Raw genomic sequence first — 11,824 nt, forward strand, 5'->3', positions numbered from 1 at the left:
GCAACACGAGGGAGAGGCGCGGTTTCTACTCAGCGTCGAGCACTGGAGTATATTTTTTAGAGGAAAGGCATACGCCCGACTTTATAAATAAAGCCACTAGGCAGTGTTCCAAAAACGTCATAACCACATATAGAACCACACCCAACCAAGGGCGACAGGGAGTTAGGAAAGTATGAGATACAGGGAACCCAGGCCAGCAGCACGGCGCGCAGGCTGGAAGATAAGAAGAGACGACTAAAACGGCATAGCCACCAACTAAGTCAAAAGAAACGCCGAGGGAATTACGTAGCTGGCTCCTGCCTAGATAGGGAAGACGCCGAGGCCCGAATTTTAGATATCAGAAGGTCAAAAGCGCCCCGGTCCTCCGCCTTAGTCAATGATCTCTACTGCTGCAGGAACAGGCAAGATTTAAATAAGCAATCAACAGGTTTAGCAGGAAAAACATGCTCGATGGTAAATTTGTTTCTGGTTGTCCACAAGGCCCAACAGATCGCCCCAGACCAACCCAAAATACTCGCTTAATGACCCCAACTAGGTCATTGGCGAGGACCCGAAGCTCAAAGAACGAAGATGGTGCCCATGGCACCTGAAGCCACGACCTAACACAGCTCCAGACCAGCTTAGCCAAGACACAATGAGAGAAGATATGGTTAGTGTCCTCCAGGGCGCCACAAAGGGCACAAGACTCTGAGACCAGGCCATTACGTTTATGAATTTGGTCAGCCATAGGGAGACGGCCTTTAAAAGCTTGCCAGAGGAAGATCTTCACCTTAGGGGGAATCCGAGCCCTCCAAATCGGGTTAAATCTATTAGTGGGGTTACCACCAATAAGCTTAGAGTATAAAGACTTAACAGAAAAACGGCCAGAAGAAACGTGGGGCCAGACCACTGTGTCCTCTGCCTCCGAGAGCGTGGGGAAGACGGTAGTAAGCTGCTGCCACTCTTCCAACTCTTCAAGGGATAGCGAACGCCGGAAGGCTAGATCCCAATTATTAGCCGAGAGCCCCACGATGGAGATATTCGGGTTAGGACAGTAAGAGAACAAAGTAGGGAAGGTCACAGAGAGAGGTGAATCTCCACACCACCAGTCGAACCAACAGCGGACGGAGGCTCCATTACCAACCACAAACTTGACGTGAGCCTGAAATAGAGGACGGACCTTGATGAGATCTTTCCAAAACTGCGATCCTCCCCGAGAGGAAGTGAACATAGGGTTAGAGAAGGGGAAGTATTTAGCCTTAAGGATAGAAAACCACAAGGTATCAGCGCCCTGGTCATAATTTTCCACCACCATTTGATCATGAGGCATCTATTCATAATAGCAGTGTTAATAATGCCCAACCCTCCAAGGTTTTTGGGTCTGCATATTATCTTCCATCTAACCAATATGTATTTGCGTCTATTATCTACCGCATTCTAGAAGAAAGCACCCCGATACTTATCAAAACCAGCGTGCGTGCCAGCAGATAAAAGGTAAAAGCACATGATAAACATTGGTAAGGAAGACAGGCAAGCATTAATCAGTGCCACTTTCCCAGCACTTGTATTGTATCTACCTCGCCAAGGGAGCACTCTATTGCCAACTTTAGCAACTGCAGGGGCGAACTCTTTGGCGTATACCTTGTCCTGGGAGATCGGGAGGCCTACGTATTTGAAAGGAAAGCTTCCCAGACTACAATTCAGAAGATGGGCCACCTGTGTGGCCTCAGTGTCATCGATACCAGTGACAATAACCTCGCTCTTTGAGAAGTTGATTTTGAGACCCGAGAGGGCTTCAAAACAAAGAAGAATAAAACTTAAGGTGGGCAATGCAGGAATCATTCGGTTCCACCATAATGATCGTGTCATCTGCATATTGCAGATGCATGACCCCTTCTGGAATAAGGTGGGAAATGACCGGGGAAATGTGACCATGAGAAGCAGCTCTCGATAAGATACGAGATAGGGCGTCCGCGACAAAGTTAAACAGGATAGGAGAAGCAGGATCGCGTTGTCGTAGGCCCCGACCATTGGCAAAGAAGTTGCTGACCTGGCCATTAACTGAGACAGTGTGGCCACCCGAGACCATTGGCATGATCCTGTGAACATACGCCACGTCGAAACCTTTGGCCAGAAGCAGTGGAGTATGTTTAGGGAGAAAGTCGGGGCCGCGGTAAAAAAAATTACTCTCTTACAACGGATTGGGGATCGGCTCCTCTAACCGGTGTTAGAAATGTCCTTACATGTTAATATTAGTGTTGTAGCATAGGATGAAGATCGAAGGCTCGGGTGCCACACGGAAAATTGGCAGTGAGCTCCTCCTGGTGGATGCCATGGAGTGCACGCACGACAGATCGTCACTCAATTTTTACCAAAAGTTGTATAGAATGTTAATAACATAGCTCATATCTCTAATACAGTATGACCCAACGACTCACGTCAGTTCAGTTAACTCTCGGCACATTCCACCTCAAAAAGAACACACCTCTCAACCTCATAATCTCTCATCGACTGTACACAAAGAAGAAGAAAAGCCTCAACCCTGAACCCTCGGTAGTGTGTTGGTGTTGCTGTGCAGCGTGCCTCTGAAAATTCCACACATGTGTTTTTTGGTGTTCAAGACGACGACGAGGCCTTCGTGCCGTTCTGCTGCATCCCCCAGCTGTAGCTCGCCGACTTGCCGTCCTCCTCCTCGTTCTCCTCGCCGCCATCGCAGCTGTCTCCGGCGGTCACCGACATCCCCCGGCTCGACACGGTGAGCTGCAGCGGCCCCTGAGGCGAGCCGGACTGCGAGGAGCTGTGCTGCGACGTGGTGTACTGCTCCGGCCGTGGCCACTGCCCGGCCGACGCCGACTGCTGCTGCTCGCCGTCGGATGCTCGCCGTGTGTGCAGCCTGTATTTCTGCACGGAGAGAATTGTATTTCTCGTAAATGTTCCAATGTACATGTGGTTGGAAACATGGAAAATAGGAGTAGTAGATTGATTGATGAACAGACAGAAGTTAATAAGAACAAACCTGCAGGTGGCTCTTGACCTCATCATTCGTGAGCCCATCCACCTTCATCATCTCCCTGATTTGCTTAGGAGTGGCCACTGCATCAACAGCAAAGCAAAAATTCAGCACACCAACCACGAGGAACACGTCTTAATTCTCCAACAAACAATGTGATTTACAAATTGTTCAACCCCCACCTTGCGGGCCACCGAGGCGCTGGAGCGCGGCGACGAACCGGCGGTGCAGCTCCGGCGACCAGCAGCGCCTGGCCTTCCGCTGCGCCGACTGCTGCTCGCGTTGAGCTCCGGCGTCCGTGACGGCGCTGCTGTCGGCACTCGGGGCGGCCGGGCAGGGCGCGTCGATCGCTGGGGATGAGAGGGACAGCTCCGGGACTGCCATGGCCGCCGCCTCTGGTCTCTCCGATGATTTTGCAAAGGTTGGCAAGCCATTCAGTGGCATGAATGCATTGGACACCTGATGGGATTGAGATTGACAACACAAGTTAGAAACAAGAAACAGGCAGACATATATGGCATCTGAAATTGACTTCTTCCGAATATGAGCTAAGGAGATTAGGATTGTTCTTGTGATGGGATGCAAAATCTGTTAGGACAAATTGACATCTTTTTTAAGAAAAAAATGACACCTCAAAACCGCCACCAAAAAAGTATGATCTGAAGATAGCAAGACAAGCCATCTTGGAATTGGAATATTTGTGGTGCAAAAATCTCCAAAATGGACACTGCAAATGAGCTGAAAGAGCTACTTATCCTTCTTTTTTCTAGTTTGCTAGCACAAAATTTCCCACTTTTCACTGACAAGACGAGCTGTAAAGTTTCCTAGTTTTTCAGTGACACATAGTTTAACGATTCGCCATCATTCTTGAACATTATACAACTTTTAGTGTTTTTAGTTCTTGATGACACTATACTATACTTTTCACCCTTTCCAAAACAATCTTAATTAAATGATCTTAGTTAGCATGATTAATTAAGCACAGGTTATAACCTCCCCAAAAAATCCACCTCGTTTTAATATTTGAACTGGCCACATCTCCTTTCGGTGTTCCAATAGTTCTCATTTCATGGCTCTACCTTCTGGGCGTGTTTCTTGACGCTGTCGCCATTGCTGTTGCTGGTGCTGCTGTGGCTCCCGCAGGTCCACAGCTGCGCGGAGCTCATCCAGCTCCGCTTGTCGCTCGCGTCTGCTTCCGTCTTGACGCCCTCCGCCTTCCTCTTAGCCAGAGGTGCAGGTGACGGCGACGGCAACGGCACCGGTGCGAGCAGCTGATCCGGCGCCGGTCTCCGGTGCTGCGCCACCTCATTCTTCAGCCACTCGATCACTGCACCGAACACGGCAGAAAGATAAAACTCAGCCAAATAATCCAATAACCTTGGAACCGTTTGCGGCTTGCGAGAGCAGGGAGGACGGAGGGACGCACCGTCGGCGATGAGGTGAACGCTGATGGGGAGCTCGCGGCGGAAGACCTCCATCTTGGCCTTCTCGGCCTCGAGGCTCCGGGCGCACTCCTCGAGCCTGGCCGCCTTCTCCGCCGAGCTGGACCTGGCCACGGCCGCCCTGAGCGAGTCCGTCACGGTCCTCGCCGCCAGCGCCCGCAGCCGGTGGTCCTCCCCAGCCCCGCCGCCGCCGCCGAGGACGACGGCCTCCTTGTGCACCGCAGACGACCCCATCGCTGCCGCCAGTCCAGAGGTCACTCTCCCCGCGCTCGATGCAGCACGATCGATCCCGACCTCGCTCGCGCAGATCCACAACGACGGTGAGGAGGTGGTAGGAGTGGGAATGGAGATGGTGGTGCCGTTTGCGTGCTGGTGCCGCGTTTATACCGGAGGGGGAGACGGTTCAGGTGGCCGGGGCGGAGGGTAGAATGGTCATTTCGGAAAGGAACAGTATGGAATCGTCCACGGAAGATACTGCTGCCTTCTTTCTTGCTCCCTACTACTCTTCTCCTACTTATCCTTGCAAATAAATAAAAACTAGGAAAAAAATCTTTGTTAACAATTCACAGTGCTTTTCTAGCTATTTTAGCAGATGGTTTATTTGAGAATTGTAGTAACACTGAGCTACTACACTACACCAGTATATACGACACGGTAGTGAAGATTTTACAATGATCTAAAAAACATTTTATTGAGTACAGTAGGATTTTGTTGAGTAATGTATACTTTTATTTATTTTGGCATGGAAGGATTGCATTTATGGGGGTGGCGGGGGCAGGATGGTAAAGTGGAGGGGGGGGGGGGTTGGGAGTCGGAGAAAAGAAGATGCTGCCCGCATGCGGTGTGGATGGATGGATGGATGTGGTTGGCAGGCGGGGGCAGAGGCAGAGGCGTTTCGTCGCGTAACACAGAAGAGGCGTCCAGATACCGCCTCCTCCCACGCGCCCGCGGTGCCCCGTCCCCCGGAATCTTTTCCCACACTTTCACGATACACCCCCTCTAGATGCCCATAATAGCACACAAGACCCTCCTCTACACCCCGGAATCTTTTCTTCTTTTCCCGCTCTGTTCTTCAGAGAAGCTTTCCTGAGCACTCCCTCACCGGTGTGTAATATTGGAAGAGATGGAGGGACCGGATGACGGCTGATGGGTGGAAGATTCCCTTTGGCTGTCACGCGTATTCCGTGGTCCATTCGGCCAAGGAATCGCGGTGTCTCGGCTCGGCTGCTGTGTTAAAGATCCGGCTGGTGGAGTAGGTCAGACGTTGGTATCCAGTCGGAATAACCAACGGGATAAACGCACGGCCACGTTGTTGTATACTACTCCCTCCGTTCCAAATTACTTATCTTCGTTTTATCTACATACAGAAGTATCTAGCACTAAAATAAGTCTAGATACATCCGTATCTAGACAAATCCAAAACAAATAATTTGGAACGGAAGGAGTAGCTCCTATCCGAGCTAGCTAGACTTGTTGGTGCTGGCCTGCCGGATGGACCTCCCAAAAGTTCTCATCGTCCTTTTCTTCCTTTCAAAATTGTGCCACATATATCTTTTTATGTAGATGGACCTTATGTAGTTTCTTTTTAACACAATACAGTTGACGTTCATACATACACATATACGCTCATCCATATAGGCACACCCACACCCTATCTCTACGAGGAGACTCGAGAGACTGAGCCGGCACATCGTTTTAAGATTGACGAAGTCGCCACGAAAGTCTTTGCAGGTGACGAAAACATCTTCTACTGGGCCAGTTCTTTTAGGCGGCTTAAAAAATAAGCTGTCTCTTCCCAGCTTTAAAAATAAGCCGCTCATAAATTTGATTGAGACTTCTGAATTAGTTATCCTGTAACTAGTTTAGAAACTCCAATTAATAAGAGAGGCGGTTTATGAGATAAGCTGAGGAGGAAGTGGCTTATATTTTAATTTGCCAAAAGAACAGGCCCTAAAGCACATCAACGAAAGACCTAAGATAAATCCAGGAAAAATGCAACCACCGGTGTCAAGTCTAAGACTTTAACCCTAAATGGACTGGGGATACCACTGCCTTCTAACCATTCAATCACAGGTTGATTCATGATGGGCTATAAACCTGTTTACGGTTTTGCTCAACTTCGTTGATTATTGCCTAGCGAGGTGGATGTGCTAGCATGTTATGCCTTTCGCTTTCTCCGCTACTTCAAAATGATTGTATGTATAATATCATTGGCAAAAAAATAACTGAGCGCATAAAGTATAAGTACGATCTTTGTTCATCAAAGCTCCATCAACGAACCGTAGATGGTGCCAAAGACACGTCGATTGTGATTTGCAAACCGTCGAAGATACCGCGTCACCCATAGATCCACTTGCCACCACCCGAAATGACTGAGGAGAAAACCACCTTCCTCGATGCCGCGGCAACAATAACTACGACACGGTTAGGGAGAACGGTTTAGGTGGACTAGCCACCGCAACTCTATTGATGTGATGTGCCGTCGACCGCCGCCGCGAGCATACGCTAGGGGCTTTTGTGCAGAACACAACAGTAGGGGTGAATCTCGTTGCCGCCGATGCATCGTCCGACAAAGGACAAGATGAGGGAATAGAGCTTCGCCAGTCCGAGTAGCCGTATGCAATGCTAAAATGGTGCAATGTGAGTTAATATATTTTATCGTTTGAAAAGAGACTAAACTATGATTGAATAGTTAGGAGGACGGTGCTACACATCTCACGAGGGATAAAATTCTAGGTTTGACGCTTCATGGTCTCTTAAAGGTAAAATATTCTTTCAGTGAGAGGCGACGTTCCCATCAATAGCGAGACGTCTGTGATAACTTCGGCAAATTTAAGACCCGCCATATGTACCTGTTTGTGAGCGTCTATGTTGTACTGTGTTTTTAAAAAATTCTTATCGTTTGAGTAGAACTTGTTATCTTCAGTTAGTTAAAAAATAAACCCGATTTTTCTGAAGCATCAGTGCCTATTTTTACAAAAAAAGATGCTTAATTAAGCTTCTACCCTGTACAATAAGCATTGGTGCTTAAGAAAAATCTGATTTATTTCTTCAAGAACCTCTCTAAGCATCTTGAATTGTACAAGGCCTAAATGCCTACTCTGGATGCTAGTATGCTGTAATTTGCAAATTTGCATGTGTATTATACTCGTTGCTTAATTATGTCGATGTACAAGGTGTGCATTTTCAATGGATTCGAACGCACCTCCAAGCATATTTTTTTCAAAAAAAAGGTTATTCTCCGGCCTCTGCATAAACGCACCTCCAAGCATGGAATTGCAAAACCCCCTAATCAAGCACAAGGGTGGATTGGGTGGTCTTGGCTGGTTAAGGGCCTGTTTGGTTTCAATAAGTCACCTGACTTATAAGTCAGGTGACTTAAAACTAATGACTTATAAGTCACGTCTGTTTGGTTGTCACCTGACTTATAAGTCACCTAACACACCTTTCCACACCAATTAACATCATGCAGGTGGTGGGACCCACGTAAAAGGGGGTGACTTATAAATTTTAAGTTGGGGTGGAGCAACTTATGACTTATAAGTTGGAGTGACTTATAAGTCGGGTATGTTTGGCAAAATAAGTCACTTTTTTTACTTTTCGACTTATAAGTTGATGACTTATTTGGAACCAAACAGGTCCTAAAGACGTGGAGAAGCAGTTGGCAAAAGGATAAGGATTCCTTGTATGAGTGGGCCAGCTGAGAGAAAGAGAAAGAGAGGGAGAGAGATATCAACGGGCATATTGTTTCTGCCATTGCTGGGAGGGCACGGCGAAGAGAGAGAGAGATTATGTCGTCTCCTCACACACACTCTCTCTCTAGAAACATGGAGACAAGCTAGCGTCACGTTTCTCGAGCTACAAAGATTCCTCTCCTTGTTAGCTGAAAGCCTGAAAGAAGAGGGTGAACCACCATAAAAGATTCCACTTCCTGCCACATATGTGCGGGTACTCTGCTTGGTGCCGACACTAGTTCTCTTTTTCAGATTGATTTAGCTAACGTTAAACATGTCCAAAGTATTGCGTGTCAACTTGAATCCGCCGTTGAATGACCCTCCGATTAAAGCAAAGTGAAGTCACGGACGGTGCATTGATCGGCTCCGTGCTAGGTTTGCTTGCGGGGAGAAGTTCATCGGGTTTTCTGTCTCGTAGGGGTCATTTTGCTAGAGATTCATGCACCGCTTTTGCCCAAGCAGGCGTGGTTTTGATTCAAATTGTTGCACCCCTAATTGCTTCTATCTTTTTCTCCTCTATGATGAAACGTGCTTCTATTGACTCGTAAGACACATGGAGTCCCATGTGTATGTGAGCGCCCACACCATGTTTTTAATAAAAAAACATTAAAAAATGATACGGCAATAGATTAAAAAAACAATTTCGACTCTATCTGAACTTGAAGCCAGACAGGGAGATAAGCACACTCATGCACCCTCACCTAATTCCGGACTCCGCCAAAGAGATAACCTAAATCCTATTATCATATGCAGAAAACACAATTTCATTTCTGCGATGGACTTTTGGCGGCACGAAAGGGCAGACCAAGCACAGTACTACTCGTAGTGTAAGGGCATCTCCAGCCGCGTCCTCAGGAAGGCCTCACCGAGCGTTTTTTTTTTGCGCCGGTGCCGAAAAATCGGTCCAATCGTGTCCCCAGGAGCCCGATTTTCGCCGGCCTGAGCCAAAAACAGCGCCGGCGGACCAAGCCGAACCCGGCACGCTGGGGGGCGCCCGGGGGCGCCGGGACGAACTGTTTTGACGCGAAACAGCCGCGGGCCCGCCGCGTCAGGGACACGGCTCTCTTCTCGCCCCTTCGTCGTCCTCATCACCTCGTTTCTCGCGGCTAATCAATGCCAAAGCTGCCGCGCTGCCGCGCCGGTCAGCCTGCGCCATTGATGTCTCACGGGCGGCGCAGTGAATACTGGATGACGCGCGTCCTTCGCCCTCCCTCGCCCGCCACGCGTAGACACGGCGGCTCGCGCACGGGCGGCGCCTCGGCCTATATAAGACGCGCCCCAGCGCACTCGGCGACTCGCACTCTCTCGCCGTCGTCGTTCCTCCCTTTCCTCTCTCTCGCCGTCTCCAGTTCATCGCACCCATGGCCGAGCGCTTCCCAGGCGACGACGAACGGCTTCGGCTGCCGCCATCTTCACGAGGACGAGGCTCGCCTCCTTTTCGAGGCCGAGTACCCGGTCCCGCCGGACATGCGGGTGCCCGGGGCGTGGACGATCAGCGCCGGCGGCGTGCCGGTACCCACCGGCGCGGCGCGGCGTGCAGAGATCGCATGCATCTGCTCGTCCCTGCTGCGTGTGGCGAGGAAAAGGCCACGGTACGTCCCCGACAGCCCGCTCTGGGAGCTTAATTTCCGCCGCCGTCACGCCGAGCAGCTCAAGGCCACCAAGGGCGTCGGCCCTCCGGCAGGCTCAACGCCGCCGGCCGGCGTCGGTGGTGGGGCGTGCCCAGGCGCACGTTGGAGGCCGTCCTCGAGTACATCGAGGGCGGCAACACACCGCGCCTCGAGTACCCCGCTCCCCCGTCCTTCTCACGCCGCCGGGGAAGCTCCTAGACCCCGAGGCGCATGGAGACCGGGGGGTCCTCCTCCTCGTCCGGCGGCTCCCCCTGCCTCCACCTCCGCCCCGTCAAGCCGGAGCCTCAGGGCACGCCTGTCAGCGCGCGCGCACCCGCAGCTCCGACGTCCGCATCGGCGACAACGCCTCCCCCACCGGCCGCTTCGTCCTCGTCGAGCCCAAGCCGGAGCCCGGCCTCCCCGCGGAGTACGAGGAGATAGCCCGGCGTGGCTTCTCCGACGAGGACGCCCTGCGGTGGGCGCGGGACGACTACCTCCGCGACGAGATGGTCCGGCAGCGCCGGGCCATGGAGGAGATCGCCGCCCGCAAGCGTGGGCGCGAGGACGAGCACGGCGCCGTGGTGCTCGACAGCGACGACGACGACGCCCCCGGACCGTCGAACCCGCTGCGCCAACCGGGGAAGGGATGCAGCAGGGACGGCGGAGGCGTCGGCGGGGGCGACGACGACGGCGGCGGTGACTACACGCGGTTCTACAGCCTCCTCGGCATGTAGAACCGCGTGGGCGGACGGCGAGGCGGGCGGCGAGGGAGACGGCGGGGGTAGCCCGCGGTAGTTTTTCTTTCTTTTTTATAAAATATGTTTAAATTTGAATGAACTCGAACTTGTTTGCGTTGTGTTTGCGTTGTATTTGAACATTTTAAAAATCCGTGGGGCCGCGATTGGGGAAGCATTACGCCCCCAATGTACGGTTTAGCGCCGATGCGTCCTTAGGAGGCGATTTTTTACCCCTCTTGAGGACCAACGGCTGGAGATGCCCTAAGAGGCACGCACGCATGCACCGGCTTACCACTCGTACTCGTTAACTCAAAGGGTGGGTGGGGATGAACATGATTGGGTTTGGATCCTTGGAGATTCTGGTGGCGCCCCCACGTCCCTTTGGACGCAAGCATGGGACTTCCGATCAGATGCCCTGGATCTGGATTCCTTGCTTCGGTAGTACAGCAGCTTATCTCGTCGATCGACAGCTTGTCGCGCCAACGAATCTTGAGAGGTTCCGTCGGTGCACCTGCACCACTGCATGCTCCACAGGGCAGTCATGTGGTAGTACCGAGCATCATATCTAATGCAAGATTTGTGCATATGAGTCAATAGTGATGACAGGCTTAAATCATCTCGACAGTGTCAATTGTTTCCTTTTTGCCTATGACAGTGGACATTGTTGGGGCGGCTGTTTTCAATTGTTTTTGCTCAAAAAATACATAGGCAGGCCACTATTACCGAGTTCAGGCTATTTTATAAAGAGCATCTATAGCCGGACTTGTCAAATCCGCCACCTATATGTGGGCGGACTCGCACCGGCCTGCCCGCAGACGCAGCCGGACGACCCTCACATGTCATGTCCGGCATCTACATACCTTAAATTCGGATTCTCAAATACATACAAATTCATGCACGGCAATTATACACGTCAATGTCACACATAAATAACAAATATTTGTATCGAAAATACATAGTTCTTACATAAATTTTATTATAATTGCACAACTCAAATATCAGTTCTTTGGTTTTCGTTGTGGGTTCATGTATGCTCCACAAGATCCCTGAGTAGTTGTAAGTGCACCTCATGACCTCGAAAATTCTGATGCATCTGCGGAAAGTTCATAAGCTGATTTGCATCTTGATCTTTCGGGATTTGAACTTGTTCTTCAAGCGCTTCAAAACAATTGGTTTGGGCTACACCATCACCCTCATCATCGGCAATCATATTGTGCAAAATAACACAAAATGCCATCAGCTGCCACGAAGTTTCTGATTCCCACGTCATTGCAGCTCCACGAACAATTCTCCAACGAGTATGAAGCACTCC

The 11,824-nt window shown here is 50.6% G+C and overlaps 1 protein-coding gene across 1 annotated transcript; it reads right to left on the reverse strand.

The window, feature by feature from the left end:
* Window positions 1–2,336: 2,336 nt before the first annotated feature.
* On the reverse strand, window positions 2,337–4,793 carry LOC147970412 (transcription factor HHO6-like). Its single transcript, XM_087525571.1, has 5 exons — window positions 4,416–4,793; window positions 4,069–4,316; window positions 3,172–3,448; window positions 2,996–3,072; window positions 2,337–2,880 (listed from the first exon to the last, which is right to left on the reverse strand). The coding sequence occupies exons 1-5, from the start codon at window positions 4,663–4,665 to the stop codon at window positions 2,596–2,598; spliced, it is 1,137 nt and encodes a 378-aa protein (XP_087381697.1). The 5' UTR covers window positions 4,666–4,793; the 3' UTR covers window positions 2,337–2,595.
* Window positions 4,794–11,824: the final 7,031 nt, after the last annotated feature.

Source organism: Triticum urartu, chromosome 5A (genome assembly GCF_056163025.1).
Source record: "Triticum urartu cultivar PI428250 chromosome 5A, HENAU_Tu73, whole genome shotgun sequence".
Taxonomy (NCBI): Eukaryota; Viridiplantae; Streptophyta; class Magnoliopsida; order Poales; family Poaceae; genus Triticum; species Triticum urartu.

Coding starts and splice junctions, on each gene's coding strand:
- LOC147970412 (XM_087525571.1), bottom strand. CDS start 4,665: ATGGGGTCGTCTGCGGTGCACAAGGAGGCCGTCGTCCTCGGCGGCGGC. Junction 3,449..4,068: donor TCAAGAAACACGCCCAGAAG/GTAGAGCCATGA, acceptor CAATCCCATCAG/GTGTCCAATGCATTCATGCC. Junction 2,881..2,995: donor AGGTCAAGAGCCACCTGCAG/GTTTGTTCTTAT, acceptor CTCTCCGTGCAG/AAATACAGGCTGCACACACG.